Here is a 16,187-nt window from a genome sequence, read left to right on the forward strand (position 1 = left end):
TATTTATTTGTTTATTTATTTAATAAATTAAATATAATGCTTTTACATTCCTAGTTTTAGTTTTTAGTTTAGTTTTGGTGAATTTTATTAACTCTTAGTGATCAATGCCATTAAACGGACGGTGTAGTAGTCACCGGCGGCCGGAGGGTGGCAGTAATGCAGCAGCACGGGCCGTTATTACACCTTGAAAAGAGGCCACGAAGAAGAAGACGCCTGTTTGACATTAGCCGAAATGGGAAGCTAACGGAAAGGCGAGAAGTTTTCTGCTTGCACTTTACATGAAAGTCAAGCCACGGATATTCAGAAAGTCATGGAAAACCGAGTGAAATAGCCGGTCGCGGATTTTATCGACACCACAGGTAGGTGACATCACGGCTGAATAAAAGTGCCCGCTAACTGTTAAACCTCGCTAACAAGCTGGCTAGTGATTTCCACAAGTGTTAGCCGACTAGCCGTTAGCCTAGCATCAGCCATCTGCTGCGAGCTAACACACAGCTGGGACGGACATCTCTGTAACAAAAGCGGTTAAAATGCAGGATTTTCACTTATTAAAAGTATATAACACATCTGCATGGACGACTGGATATTTCTCTAATCAAGCAGCGTATTTGTTGATCATAAAACCGGCGTTAATAATAGTAAATAACTTCATTTTATTCTCTTGACACTGTTGCTGTCGCCGAGCTGTCACTCACGGCTCGCCCTCGCAGGCGCGGCAGCCAATCACACCGCTTGAAACTGTGATTGACATGTCTCGCAGCCAATAGTAAGCCCACAACAAATATGACGGCTCCCTCCGCGGTGCTAGACACAACGGGCGTCTCTTTCCGGCGCAGTACGCTGGGATGCTGATGCTGAGGAGCCTCCTTGCGCCGTAGCATCACTAGATCTCAATGTTTACCGACATGTTGTTCTGTCTGAGGCTGCAGCACTGTGTTGACCTCTGTCTGGGGGGGCTGCTGTTGTTTCTAGCGGGGCTGCAGCCGGTGGAAGCAGCCGCCGCCGCCGCCGCGGAGATGGCCAACTTGAACTGGAAGCCGTTCATCTACGGAGGGATGGCCTCGATTGTCGCAGAATTTGGTAAGCTACGTGATGCACCACAGCCTGCAGACCATGCATATCATCCTGGGGTTACACGGTGCGGTGCATGATCGTCGTTTAAACCCCACCAATTTGCAGTTAAAGGAAAATTCCGCATCAGTATCCAGAAGGTCGCTCAAGCTCCAAAAAAAAAAAAAAAAAAAGGGGGGGGGGAAGTGAAGCATCCAGCTGAAGAAATCTCAGAGCTCTTTGGCTGCACGTTGGATGCCTTATCCTGCAACTTGGTTTGGTTGGATTTCAGTCACGCTGAAGTTATTAACCCGGCAGGTGTCCCCCAGATTTCACCTGTCCGACTTCATCATCATATTCAAGTCACAGAGCTTCACTTCATCTGAATTTAGTGAGGTGATGAAGAACTTATTTAAAGGTAATGCAGCTATTTGTCTCATGGAGGACCTGAGCCAAAATATAATGTGTATATTCAGATTCCTTACACTTTTAAGATAATTCAGTGTGAGATAAAAAAAAAAAATAGATTAAGACAATTAAAACAATTTTATAGACAGAAGATGGTTTTAAAAATAATTAAAAGATTTGAAATAGTAACTCAGATTATCCGACAAAGTTCTGACGTAAGAATGTTTATGTTTAGGTTTCCTTTTTAAAAAAGCAGGATGTGTTTTAAAAGCGGTTTTGTCCAAAAGGGTGAGAGTTTCAACTTGGAAACGGGTCTAAAATCTAAAAAAAATAACGTAATTATAATTTATACGTCCGTTAATCAGTGAGGGTTTCTATACTTCTATAACTCCACTATTGAATGATTTTATCATCTCATTATTATTATTATTATTATCGTTATGATTTCAATCCGCAGGGACGTTTCCCATCGACCTGACGAAGACCCGGTTACAGGTCCAGGGTCAGTCCCAGTACACGGAGGTGCGCTACAGAGGCATGTTCCACGCCCTCTTCAGGATCGGCAAGGAGGAGGGCATCCGGGCGCTCTACTCTGGGTACGGACACGCCGTTTAGGCTCCGCACTAACAACGTCTCACATTTCACACGCAGCACCGCCCACAATGTGGCCGTGGGCGCTGATGTTTTACAAGGTCAGACCGAGTGCAGGCCGGTCTGGAGCTCAGCGGACAGACGGAGGGTTTCGTGGTCGACGGCCGGAAGCACGAAAAGAAAAACGAATCTGTTTCCTCGTTTAAAAAAGAAAAATACTGATTGACTTTATTTGTGTGGATTTTCTATCATTTTAATAGATGAATTACTGATCAGGTCTCTGTTTAGACGTGGATCAGGTCTCTGTGTAAAGACGTGGATCAGGTCTCTGTGTAAAGACGTGGATCAGGTCTCTGTGTAAAGACGTGGATCAGGTCTCTGTTTAAAGAGCTGGATCAGGTCTCTGTGTATAGACGTAGATCGGGTCTCTGTAAAAGTGTGGATCAGGTCTCTGCGTAAAGACGTGGATCAGGTCTCTGTTTAGACGTGGATCAGGTCTCTGTTTAGACGTGGATCAGGGCTCTGTTTAAAGAGCTGGATCAGGTCTGTGTGTATAGACGTAGATCGGGTCTCTGTAAAAGTGTGGATCAGGTCTCTGCGTAAAGACGTGGATCAGGTCTCTGTGTAAAGACGTGGATCAGGTCTCTGCGTAAAGACGTGGATCAGGTCTCTGTAAAAGTGTGGATCGGGTCTCTGCGTAAAGACGTAGATCGGGTCTCTGTAAAAGTGTGGATCAGGTCTCTGCTTATAGACGTGGATCAGGTCTCTGCTTATAGAAGTGGATCAGGTCTCTGCGTAAAGACATGGATCAGGTCTCTGCTTATACACGTGGATCCTCTGCTTATACACGTGGATCAGGTCTCTGCGTAAAGATGTGGATCAGGTCTCTGACAGACGTGGATCAGGTCTCTGACAGACCTCTGTTCCTCCCTGTTCTCCTAAAGCTAACAGAACCTGGTCTCCCCTCAGGATTTCTCCAGCTCTGCTCAGACAGGCCTCCTACGGGACCATCAAGATCGGAACCTACAACTCTCTGAAGAGGCTGTTCGTCAGCCGGCCAGAGGGTGAGTCTCTCTACCTGTCTGTCTCTACCTGTCTGTCTCTACCTGTCTGTCTCTACCCGTCTCTCTTCCCGTCTCTCTTCCTGTCTCTCTCTTCCTGTCTCTCTCTTCCTGTCTCTCTCTCCCTGCCTCTCTTCCTGTCTCTCTCTTCCTCTCTCTCTTCCTCTCTCTCTTCCTCTCTCTCTTCCTCTCTCTCTTCCTGTCTCTCTCTTCCTGCCTCTCTTCCTGTCTCTCTTCCTGTCTCTCTTCCTCTCTCTCTTCCTGTCTCTCTTCCTGTCTCTCTTCCTCTCTCTCTTCCTGCCTCTCTCTTCCTGTCTCTCTTCCTGTCTCTCTTCCTGCCTCTCTTCCTGCCTCTCTTCCTGTCTCTCTTCCTCTCTCTCTTCCTGCCTCTCTTCCTGTCTCTCTTCCTGTCTCTCTTCCTCTCTCTCTTCCTGCCTCTCTTCCTGTCTCTCTCTTCCTCTCTCTCTTCCTGTCTCTCTCTTCCTGTCTCTCTTCCTGTCTCTCTTCCTGTCTCTCTTCCTGCCTCTCTTCCTGTCTCTCTTCCTGTCTCTCTTCCTGTCTCTCTCTCCCTGCCTCTCTTCCTGTCTCTCTTCCTCTCTCTTTCCCTGCCTCTCTTCCTGTCTCTCTCTTCCTCTCTCTCTTCCTGTCTCTCTCTTCCTGCCTCTCTTCCTGTCTCTCTTCCTCTCTCTCTTCCTGTTTCTCTTCCTGTCTCTCTTCCTCTCTCTTCCTCTCTCTCTCTTCCTGTCTCTCTTCCTCTCTCTTCCTCTCTCTCTCTTCCTCTCTCTCTTCCTGTCTCTCTCTTCCTGTCTCTCTCTTCCTGTCTCTCTCTTCCTCTCTCTCTCTTCCTCTCTCTCTTCCTGTCTCTCGTTCGCCCACAGGGACGGAGACCATGTTTTAAATTCACAGCACCTGAAAGCTTGAAAGCCAAACATTAGTGAGGAAGAAAACCCTGCCTGCAGTTGTCCTGATGTCTCTGATCAGCTGATTTGGGGGAAAAATGAAGAACTTATTTATTATTATTTCACTTATTTATTGCATCTTACCTGATGCAGCACAGGCAGATTTCACCTGTTCGTCACAGGTGAGGATCAATCGCTCGTCCCGCCCCCGGGTGCAGCGCTGCTCGTTAAATTTAGATTCACGCTTGCAGGAGATTACGTCACGCTGAAACCAGTCAGAGCTGCGATGCAAACTACGCCGAGTCTGACGCCCCCCGACCCGACTAACAGCCCCCCCCCACTGCAGAGAGAGGCCTTTAGGTGCTGTTGTGTGAAGCATGGGGACGATATGGTGGGATATTTAACACAAAAGTCCCGGTTTAAGCCGATTTGTCCACGATTCTGACAGTCGGAGGAGAAATCTGGTCTGGCAGTGATGTTGGAGGGGTTAACGGGTCGTTTCATATGTGTTTTGATATTTAGGATTCAAAATCGGGATAATTACATCACTGCTTTCAGAGTCAGACCTCAACAGCCAATCAGAGAGAGAGGGAGAGGGAGAGAGAGGGAGGGAGGTCTCCAAGGAGACGGATGTCCTGGCTAACGTTAGCTAGCGTACCAGTGTTGACAGATATTAAAACTCCTCTCAGGTCGTCACCCACACAGGTTTTGCACCACGTCAGTCTCCGTTTTGTTTACATCTGCTTCCCCGTGAGATCACCTGAGCTCGTCTGTCTCTTCCCCCAGCGTGATCCTCTCATCCTGTGGTGTGTGTGTGTGTGATTGGTGATCATTCTGCGTCCTGACTTTAAAAATCTGCCAGGATTTTAAACTCCTGTGGCGTGAGCCCAGAATTAGACGCCCTTATGGTGCCCTGAAGGCAGCACATCCAGTCCACACAGTCATTTACTGTCTGACGGACGGGACGGGCTCCCAGGAGCTCCCAGTGAATCCAGTCTGAACTAATAAACAAGAGAAAGTTTCCACCTCAGTCTTGAGACTCTGCCGTCTTTGATTAATTGAATAATAACTTCTCTGATACACGTCCGCTTCCCCTCAGATGCCTTCACTGTCACTCTGCTGCAGGGTTATTCAACTAAACCAATGTACTAAAGCAAAGGAACATCTTCATGTCTAACTTGAGTTAGTGTTGATATATGTTGATGAAGCCTGGTAGTTGTATCGTCTGCATGTGATCAATAAGTGACTGTCAAATCAGATAATTCAGTATGATTCAAAAACATTAGTAAACAGACACATAATACTGTAGAGAGGTGGAAGAAGAGAAGATAAATAAAATAAAATATGCCGTAAACACTAGAAAAGCTGCGCAGGTTAAAATAAAAGCATCTCGTCAAATTTAAAATCTCCTTTTGATTTATTGATAACAGGTCCGGGTCCGTATAGGACGGCGTCTGGGACACCCTCCCCTCCCTCGCTCGACCACACCCTCAGTGCCTAAAAGCACTAACAGCTCCTAAAGCACCACTGGAATTAAAAATCTGGCCACATAGATGCTTCTGCTTTGTGATAACACGCCTAGTGTTTTTACAAGTGAGAGCTTTTCTTATTAAATGAGTGTGGGTCAGGCTGTAATATCAGCGTCACAGCTAATCTCAGCTCTAAGAGACGACAAACTAACTCAACTGAATCTCAGAGTGAGAGATTCATTAGTTTTATATTTTAGGGCTGAAAAATGAATGAAGGGAAGTCGACCTTAATGCTTCTGAAATTATTATTTAAGACTTTTGACCTCCAACAAATCTACCGTTGGTCTTCTTTAATTCATTTATTACATTTATACCTCTTGCTGCTGTCGTACCTCATTAACTCATATTCTGTTTTTTTGTATTTATTTGCTCTATAAATATAAATCTTTATTTTTACATATATCTTTTCTATATATATCTTTCTGTAACTGAGCTCCAAGCCAAATAATTTCACAGCTTGGGTCTGTTTTGAGTCCAAACCTCCTGCAGACTTCCTCCCCTCTCTGGGACACCTCTCGTGCACACTGGGTTGCTTCGGTTTACAGATGTGCAAATGTTAAAAAAAAAAAAAAAAAGTACGAGGTGGGTGGAGCCTCGACCGTAAGTGAGGTCAATGTTAAGAAAGTTGCTCCTGGGAATCAGTAAAGTTTAGTCACATTTTACCAGAATCAGAAATAGTGAATAAGAGAGAGTGCACAGCAGCTTATCCTGGAGAGTTTGGTGCAGCGACACTGAACGCACCCCATGCAACCACCAGAAGAAGGTCAGATGTGTCATGAAAACTCGTTGTGAACCGCCTGGAAGGGAGAGCGAGTGCGTTAACCTGCCGGCACTAATTTGCAAACTAAATAAGAGGCAAAGAGCTTCCAGGGAGGGAGGGAGGGAGGGATGGAAAGAGAAGCGAGGTGAGGGGAGGGAAAGTGATTCAGGTTGTATTCACACCGACACAGATCTCATATTTTGTGAACATGACGAACAAATCCTCCATATAAACAGACGTCAAGACTGAAAGAGTCACAGAGAGACAGAAGGAAACTTGATTTATTAAGAGTAGAGCTGAAAGACGAACAAAACCACTGTCAACAAACTGAATATCTTTTGGGTTCTGGGGCTGTTGGTTGGATTAAATTAGTGGATTTATCAGTGATTATCCAGCGTCTGCGTTTTCTGTCTCTTCCTCTGTTCCCTCCTGCTTTGATATCCAGCTTTACTTTCCACTATCTCTATTTCAAGTCCCCCCTTTCTTTGTTTTTCTTTGTTCTCCTGCGTCCACTCTGCTGTTTCCTCTTCCCCTTCCTCCATATTTAATGACCAATTAGTGTACATCAGATAGATGATATGAATAATGGAGCAGATCGAGGTGGGCCAGCAGCACTGAGGGAAGTTGTATTTTGGATATCTGTCATCTGCGGGGGCTTTTATTGAAGGAGAAGAGGCTGAATTATAGCTTTTATTGGTGGAGTGGGATGGATGAAGATTGGCCCACGTGTTTGCATTAATGGAGTTAGGACGGGGTTAGCGTAGCTTAGCTTAGCATAAACACCAGAGGCAGGGGGAGGCGACAACCGAAGACTCTTAATCTGTCTTATCGTGCATTTTAAAGTTCATATTCCACAAGTTCTGCACCACATGTTGTACATGTCGGCACCAATAACCAGAGCATTCAGCCTACTTAATAATAATTAATAATTAAATAATAATATTTCACCTTTTTTAATGATTTGCCACAAAACAAAGCGCTCTCTCTCTCTTTTTATTTGTTTCCTGTTGATTGTTTGCTCTTCCACTCTGCATGCCCTCTGCCACGATGGTGCTACTGTGTCTCGAATGCTTGTTTTGATGCAGGCTTGGGTTTGCCCTGTGGTGGTTGTGGTGGGATCGAACGCCTGTGAGCGGCGCGAGGACCGCCACACTAACTCTTGGTCAGATTGATCAAGGATTACTGTAACTATGGTTCCAAACTCAATCCATTACTTCTTCTGTCTCCTCCTTCTTGCTATAATCTAAATAGCACACTGGGTCACCACTAATGAGATCCACCACTTGCTAACTCTGATGAACTAGGCTAATTTCTAACTGTTTCTGTTTATTTGAAGCCAATTTACAGTGCGCAGTCTATCCAACGGCACATTTTGATCTCCTTGGACTGCCAGGCGGGTGGAGTTAAACACAGTGTAAAACGTTTTAAAACAGGTTTGATAGTAAGCCGACTAAGAGCAGACTAGACCAGGTGCACATGACTCCGCCGCTTCTTCTTCTAAAGTTTAACATCTAAATTTATTTAGAAGGAACCAGGATTTAGGCCCACAGGAGGCGATCAGCTGGGGCGTTAATAGTCGCCAGCCGGTGTCTGGTCTGTCCAGCTGATCTTTGTTTGGTTAGCCTCAGAGGCTAACGCATCAGCGCTAACGTTAGCACCTGTCGTGTGTGCACTGCGTCTTAAGTCTGGTCAGGTGACAACAGGACCTCATACAGGACTCTGTTGTAACCAGACCGCACTTTTGATGCTGTTTGAACTGTATAAAAGAAGTGATCAGAGCTTCACTCTCTAGTGTCCAGCAGGGGGCGACTCCACCGGCTCCAAACAGGAGTCTGATTGGATGGAAGTCAATGAGGAAACGAGGCGACTTCTCTCCTGATTTATCAGCTCAGTGAACAGTTTCTGCTCTCAGTCTCTAGTTTACAGTCTTCTTCAGCACAGCAGGACGTTTATGTAGTGAATTTTTAGGGATTTTGTGAAGCAAACAATCACGTCTGGCTCAAAAACCAAGACGGCGACACCTAGAAAGCCAAGCGGTGGTCTATAAACCAACAGGTGATAACACGGTGGCTACGTCCACTTCTTACTTGCAGTCTATCGTCGTGCACACAAACGACACGAAAGACAAAGATCAGAAACACAAGTTTGATTGAGCTCCATCATGTAGGTGACTTAAATTACCAGAACGTATCAGAATGTCTAATAACAGTTCAGTTAAACCGCCAAGACTGGAAAGTTTTGACTCCAGCTTACGTTAATATACAGCTAAACTCCACCCATGTGGCGTTCCAAGTAAGTTAAAGCAGATAACATAAATCACACAACTCTGTCTGTCACTTCAATCCTGCATACCTCTCTGCTCTGAGTAGTGGACAATAATCCCTGATAATGAATGACTGATAACTTCCTTCTGACTTTCTCGTTGTGATTCATGTTCAGTGTCTCTATAAGTGCACTCTTACTGTGGCATTTTCAACATGCTCTTGTTTGGGGTCAGAGCATAAAGTAACGTACAGCGAGCCGGTCGTATGCTGATATTAAGGAGACGTGTTGATGAAAATGATTTCACCTCAGATTAAAGTGGATTAATGTCCAGTTCTGTGTTGAATAATCACACAAATGTTTTGTCCCAAACGAGATCAGCTTTTGAAAATGACACAGGATGTCTTAAAGTGGAAAGCATGCACGATAGTTCATGATCTGTGGAAATAACACAACAATAGTACTAATTATGTGTCTGTTTCCTAACAGATGAGACCATGGTCATTAACGTCTTCTGTGGCGTCGTGTCCGGAGTCCTGTCCTCCTCCCTGGCCAACCCCACGGACGTCCTCAAGGTCATTCTTAACGCCGTGACGCACCACCAATGGCGGCGGTCCATTTCCATTGAGTTAAACAAAGAGCTGCAGCCATCAACCAGAAACCATTTTTAACTTCTGCTTTGTTTTTGTTCCAGATCCGAATGCAGGCGCAGGGCAGTCTGCTCCAGGGCAGCATGATGTCCAACTTCATCAACATCTACCAGACGGAGGGCACCAGAGGCCTGTGGAGGGTGAGTGTTACTCTGTCCGGACATGTGTGGGTGCTGTGGAGAGTTTGACAGGTAAATGTGCTGAAACTGAGACCTTAGTGTCAGTAGCTTTTTCATTCATTTAACAGCTGCTGTCTTTACAGATCAAACCAGGCAAATCTTTAAGGCTGATGCTATTTAAGTGTCAGTTGTCCGTGTTTAATGGTGATCATATAACTGGTACTTGAACATGTGCTGTTCTGCATTATTTCTGATATTTATTCCCTTTTCCTTCTCTGTTTATTTGTTTTTAGTCTTTAAAACAGCAAAGTAAGATCTTCATAGTGCGGTGAAACTTGATTATCTGACAATAAAATGCTTGGATTGGATTAGATATCTTATGTTTAATGCACTCTTCCTTTTCGTATTTGTATTTGAGTCATTATAACTGTGTAGTTTTTGTGTCTAAATCTAACCAAACTGCGACTGAAAGATGACAACAATAAAAGAAAAAAACTCGTATATAGATAGTCCTGCAAGAAAAGCATTGAGGCTCCACACCCACGTTAATCTATAATTCATCTTTCTATCTAATTTATCTTCCATTGTCCTGCATGACCGCACCAACAGTAAATAGCCCAATAGCAGCCGTCTGAGTCCATATTTGCAAACCGTGGTTCAAATCCCGTATCAGTCCAACAGCAAACACACTAGTTTATTTGTAGACTTGATTGACTTGTATATTTAAATTACATTATTAGCTGTTTCAGTTGCAGTTTGGCTAGGTTTAGGCTCCAAAACTGATTATGGTTTGGGTTAAAATAATAAGTCAGATACAAATATAAAAGGCATTAAACATAAAATATCCTCTTTCTAACATCCACTTGGGTGTAAATAGCGTCTGCCGATCTTTAAAGCACCCAAAATCTGCTGCTCCTCTCAGTTTTATAGCGTCATAGTGAGTTTCAGCTCATTCTCCAGCTGTCCGGACCACAAGTTTACTGTCTTGGTTCACTCTCACTGCTCTCTGAGGGCTGTTTGCAGCGGCAGGTGAACACAGTAGACCGTTAAGCCGCTAGAGAGCCAGGTATTTCTCTCTGGAGGTGGAGGAGACCAAAAACGGAGCTAAAAGCGAGAGAATATTGGACTTGAATTCACCAGGAGGCCACAAACACGACTCCACGTGAATGATAATGTTTCTTTATAACTGCAACTGTTTGCTGCCAAAAACTTTCAAGATAAAGAAAAACTCTGACATTAAAGGTACAGAGATTGGTAGAGATCAGTGCAGGACAAGCTGGAGGCAGTGGGAAACCGTTCGCTGCACTAAAAAAGGAAAATCATACCTTCCAACAGCTTCCAAATGATCTTATTGACATGCTTTATCTTAGCTGGTAATCTGAGCTTGTTGTGTGTCGAGTCAGCTCTGTCCAATGAGACGTATTTTCTTCCTCCTCTTCCTCCTCCTCCTCCTCAGGGCGTCATCCCCACAGCGCAGCGAGCAGCCATCGTGGTCGGGGTGGAGCTTCCTGTCTATGACATAACGAAGAAGCACCTCCTTCGCTCTGGCCTCATGGGAGACACCATTTTGACACACTTCATGTAAGTTTATTCACCCTTGAACTCTCTCTTCATCCTTCTCTTCATTCACAGTGTCGTCAAGTAGCGTTTATTGAACAGTCTAAAAGTGACTGTTTTATTATAGTATATAATATAATATAATAATAATATGTTATATTATAGGATATAATATAATAATGTGTTTTATTATAGTATATAATATAATAATAATGTGTTTTATTATAGTATGTAATATAATAATAATGTGTTTTATTATAGGATGTAATATAATAATAATATGTTTTATTATAGGATGTAATATAATAATAATATGTTATATTGTAGGATATAATTTAATAATAATGTGTTTTATTATAGGAGATAATATAATATAATAATATGTTTTATTATAGGACATAATATAATAATAATGTGTTTTATTATAGGATATAATATAATAATAATGTGTTTTATTATAGGATGTAATATGATAATAATATGTTATATTGTAGGATATAATTTAATAATAATGTGTTTTATTATAGGATATAATACAATAATGTTTTATTATAGGATATAATTATGTTTTATTATAGTATATAATATAATATATGTTTTATTCAGATATATATACGTTTTTCCTCAATTAAATAAAATTTTAAATAATTATGTTTGTACTCATCCTGATGTTTTGTCTCATAGTGTCATCTCATGTTATATTCTTTAATTACGGCTTTTATTAGCTCCACAAACGAGACACATGGGTTTACCTCCGATATCGACACACAGGTAAAACCCACCTGCTGTGAAAGTCAGCTGATCGGTGTGTCATTATACCTGCGGGAGGTATAATAGGTAATGAGGAGCCGTCATTTTCAGTGATGTAGAGATTACACAGCAGAATGATCAACAAGGCAACAACAACACAGTTAAAAACATTTGCATTCAAAAGTAATTTGTAATCATGTTTTTAAACTCAGCAATAGGTACAGTTGTGTTAAGTTTAAGTACAATGTGTTGTCAAATCTGTCTGCAGCATGAAAACTAAAAGCAGTTTTTCCAAATTCACTGTTTGCACATCACAAACAGGTGGAGTCGTGGCAATATTACCAGTTTAACAGGGAGCTCATATATGGTGGCAAGCTGCCGTGAAGGTCTTTAAGGTCTATATGCAGTAATCAGGATCAGCTTTAGCTTACATAAGATAGGAAATACTCAAGTAAAGTACATGTTCTCGAGTAAATGTACTTTGTTACACCTACTTACTGTATAGTTACTGCAGCCACTGTATAATAATATACCAAAACAACTATTTAAATTAATTAATTAATTAATTATAGTGTTAGAAAACGTGTATATTCAGAAATATGTCACATATCGCAGCCTAAAAATATCAAGGTAATATTCGTAAGCCACATTGGCCAATTTATATGATAAATTCTTTCTTATTAAACTCTGTTAGAAAATTAAAGTTTCTCACTGTTATTATTTTATTTATTCAATATTATTTATTGTCTGACTGTCATCGATGAGTCTTTATCCTGTTTTAACACACTTTCAAATCCAATCGATGTCTGAATTCAGCTCAAGCTTCACGTGTGGCCTGGCGGGGGCGCTGGCCTCCAACCCCGTGGACGTGGTCCGGACCCGCATGATGAACCAGCGGGTTTTGTCGGGAAGCCCCATGTACAAAGGAACGCTGGACGGAGTGATGCAGACGTGGAAGAACGAGGGCTTCTTCGCCCTCTATAAGGGATTCTGGCCGAACTGGCTGCGACTGGGACCGTGGAACATCATCGTATCCTTTAAAGGCGGGAAATCAGACTTCTGGTTGTTTTAATAGTCGAAGGAGAAACTGGAGAAGCATCTAGATACACCAGACTGTGTGTTAACAGTCTGTATTCTGACTATTTTATTGATCAAGTCATCTAAATTGCAGAGAACCAGGAATTAATGTGATACATGAGACCTAAGTCGTTTTGATGTAAGAGAATCTGTAACTATTTTGACAATCGATTAATTCTTTGAAGTATTTAACAAGCAGAAATGCCCAAAAATGTTTGGTTTCAGCTCCTTAGATGTGAGGATTTGCTGCTTTTCTCCTTTTTATGTCATTATAAAATGAATATCTTTGGGTTTTGGGCTATTGATCGAACAAAACGAGACATCTGGAGACGTCACTTCGAGCTCTAGGGAAACTTGAGACGGACATTTTATAGATCAGTTAAGTTTAATTGATGGCAGCTTGACAGCAGTTGTACTGAGCTGTGGAAATGCACGTTATGCAGCATTTAGTTCACGAACCATCACAGTCCAGGTAATTTAACCCACACTGGTGTTTTTGTTGCCGCTATTTGAATACTGGCTTTTATTTTACAATGTGACTGAACAGCTGATTTGAAAGTAAAATGGAGGTCAGAGCCGAAGCAGCGAAGTTAGACGAGGCTGCTCCATCGACTGTATAAACGAAGTGGACGTGGCTTTAGAGGCCGACGCTGAAGAGCCTTAAAGCTGCTTTATCTCTAACGTCCAGCAGGGGGCGACTCCACTGGCTCCAAACAGGAGTCTGATTGGATGGAAGTCAATGAGAAAATTAATTTATCAGCTCAGTGAACATTTTCCTGCTGAGTTTCTGCTCTCAGGCTCTAGTTTACAGTCTTCTTCAGCACAGCAGGACGTTCATTTAGTGAATTTATGGTCCCATTTAGAGGAAATGGAGTGAATGTCACTTCTGGCTCCAAAAAAACAAAGATGGCGACGCCCATAAAGCCAAACTCGAGGCTTCAAAACGGCGTCCACGAACCACTTCTTCCTGCACGCTGTGGTGACACTAAACGCTTTCCTTAACGCACCCATCAGTTCTTCATCACCTTCGAGCAGCTGAAGAATCTCCCGTTTTAACTGGCGAGCAGGAAGCTGGACCTCGCTGGTCTGTCGGACTGTGTCGGGCATAAACACGGGGTGTGGACACGGCAGCACCTGGAGTTTTAGCACCAGTATATTCACACTCTCTCCAAAAGCTTACCAGTGATACAGCACAGTATCAGTCATCTGCTCATGCTCATCCACACCTTATGTTGACTTCTCTCTCTCTTTTTTTTTTGTTTTTGTTTTATTCATTGTCACTGGTTCTGTTTTTAAGGACTGTTGCTTTGATGACTCTCACTCACTCCACCCTCAGCCACCTTTTTCACTCCCCAGGCAGCTAAATGTTTGGTTGTAGCAGAGGACTGGAGGTTTATTTCACTGGCTCATGATGAGAAAGGCACGAGTTTTGCAGCCGCAGAGTCGGTGAGTTAAATCTGAACGGAGATGCACACTTCTGATTGTTTTCTCAGGATTCCTAAAAGAAAAAAAAACTGAAATTAATTTATTAACAAGATCGGGAGTCCCAGAATGTCAGTTCACACATGCACGATATGCCGTTTGTGCAGAATTTTAAAATGAGTGCGTTCACGCTGCAAAATAGGTCAGATTTAAGTGTTTAGTGTTGCACAGAAGACGACGAAGTGACTGTTACAGGTGGTAAACTGTGCTGAGAGAGGGAAGAGTTCAGTCTCGCACTCCAAGTGAGTTCACCTCTTTATGGAAACTGACTTCCAGCAAACTGTCGTGATCTTTGGTAAATTAAAGTGTCACAAAGCCTCCGAAATTTCACAATGCAGTTTTAATCTTTTAGTGTATCCGACACACAAACTCCTGCCTGAATTTAAAAGCGCGTAGTAAGAAGAAAGTGTGTTTTTTTTTGTCTATTTATTATTTTGTTTTTATTAGTCCAAGTAATTTCCAGATCGATATTGGAGCATAAACTTTCGTTCAGACTGAAGTCTGAACCAAAGCCTCTAATGACAGAAGGGAGACGCTCACAACCAAAACTAAGTCTTTTTTTATTTATTTTCAAAGAACATTCAGTCGGATCAGTCACTCCTATTTAAGGTGTTCTGTTAAATGTTGCTACTGAGCGTCTTTTTTTCAGTATTAGGAGCTGATATGTTGTTTGAGCGATGCTTGCTGCCATAATTTCACAACACGTGGAGCTGGGTGTGTGTGTGCGGGCGTATGATGCCTTTGTTTCTCTTTTTTTTTTGTTGTGTCCCTCGTTCGTGGCCTGGGGGGGGGAGTGGTAGCCGATGAGGATAGAAAGGGGAAAAGAGGTGCCAAAAATGTGTTTCTGGGTTAAATTTATTTGCAGGAGATGGTGTAACAGAAAGTATCTAAAGGTCAGCCTAGTATGTTGTTGGGAGTTGATGATGATTTTGATAACATCCAAAGCAGGTGCAGAACAGACCAAACATACTAACTTGTCTTTTTTATTCTTTATGAGAAGCCAATCCGTCAGCGATAAAACGCTGAATTACCTGCATTTGCTAATTTGTTGTTGGATTTGAACGGTACAGGAGTGTAGCCTCCGTCTCTGCAGCACCAAAGCTTTTTTTTATGTCAGATGTTGGATCTTCAAAGTGTTTGTAGTATTTTTTTATGTTTCCAAAGCTGAATTTTTTTATTATCATTATATATTTTTTTTAAGGTGGTCAGTCAGATGTTTCCCATCGTGGCAGCGTCGCTTGTGGTGAGATTGATGTCTCCAAAATTATTTGAAGACTGAGACAAATCATCGTTCTTCAATTGTAACGGCTTAAACTTGATCTGTAACTAATACACATTGAAATTATTTAATGATTTATGGCTTCAGCAGCTCTGGCACCTTCACTTCCTGTGTATCCAGCTCATGTTTCAGTCCGGATAGCGTGGACGTCCACAGAGACCTGGTGGCTCCGTTCATTCCTTTGAAAGTTGCTCAGTGGCGCTTGAAGCCAAAGCAGTTTGACTTCCCGGGTCTAAAAGTACTCAGATCTTCCTCTTTGTTGGGCCCACAGACTTTCCAAATTCGTGGCACTCAAATAAAACTATCCGCTGATTTACAGACGTCTCTTGCACAATGTCAATCTGTTGTTGTAATTACACAGTTTTGGCCACTATGTAAAATCCCTCTGGGGTTGTTTTATACCAGCTTGGCTCTCTGTGTTGGTCATATTTCATACGTAGCTCTGTTCAGTCTGAAGCTACTTGTGCGGAGGGATACTTTGGGATTTTGGGATTTGGTTTTTTCCTGCAAAAACACACATAGTTTCTTGGTACAGCCTCAAGTTTTACGCTGATGATGTTACTCTGTGAAAGTGATGCTGCTCTGCTTATGCTGACGCCTCGTTAGCGTATTTTTAGTACGTCTACAGATGTCTACAGATGCAAAATCCTACAGTTCTCAGTGCTGAAGCTTGAATTTATGAAGCAGTTTCAGTACATTTCTGTGGTACCTCA

At 42.6% G+C, this 16,187-nt stretch overlaps 1 protein-coding gene across 1 annotated transcript; it reads left to right on the forward strand.

Annotated features, from left to right (window-relative positions):
• Positions 1-239: 239 nt before the first annotated feature.
• slc25a14 (solute carrier family 25 member 14) lies at positions 240-14,514 on the forward strand. The gene is made up of 9 exons (XM_070843750.1): positions 240-359; positions 973-1,080; positions 1,916-2,054; positions 3,019-3,113; positions 9,050-9,135; positions 9,255-9,350; positions 10,786-10,910; positions 12,453-12,666; positions 13,728-14,514. Exons 2-9 carry the CDS (start codon positions 1,017-1,019, stop codon positions 13,767-13,769), a joined length of 861 nt encoding a protein of 286 aa, XP_070699851.1. The 5' UTR covers positions 240-359; positions 973-1,016; the 3' UTR covers positions 13,770-14,514.
• The last annotated feature ends 1,673 nt before the right edge of the window (positions 14,515-16,187 follow it).

Source organism: Pempheris klunzingeri, chromosome 14 (genome assembly GCF_042242105.1).
Source record: "Pempheris klunzingeri isolate RE-2024b chromosome 14, fPemKlu1.hap1, whole genome shotgun sequence".
Taxonomy (NCBI): Eukaryota; Metazoa; Chordata; class Actinopteri; order Acropomatiformes; family Pempheridae; genus Pempheris; species Pempheris klunzingeri.

Coding starts and splice junctions, on each gene's coding strand:
- slc25a14 (XM_070843750.1), top strand. CDS start 1,017: ATGGCCAACTTGAACTGGAAGCCGTTCATCTACGGAGGGATGGCCTCG. Junction 2,055..3,018: donor ATCCGGGCGCTCTACTCTGG/GTACGGACACGC, acceptor GTCTCCCCTCAG/GATTTCTCCAGCTCTGCTCA. Junction 9,351..10,785: donor GCACCAGAGGCCTGTGGAGG/GTGAGTGTTACT, acceptor CCTCCTCCTCAG/GGCGTCATCCCCACAGCGCA.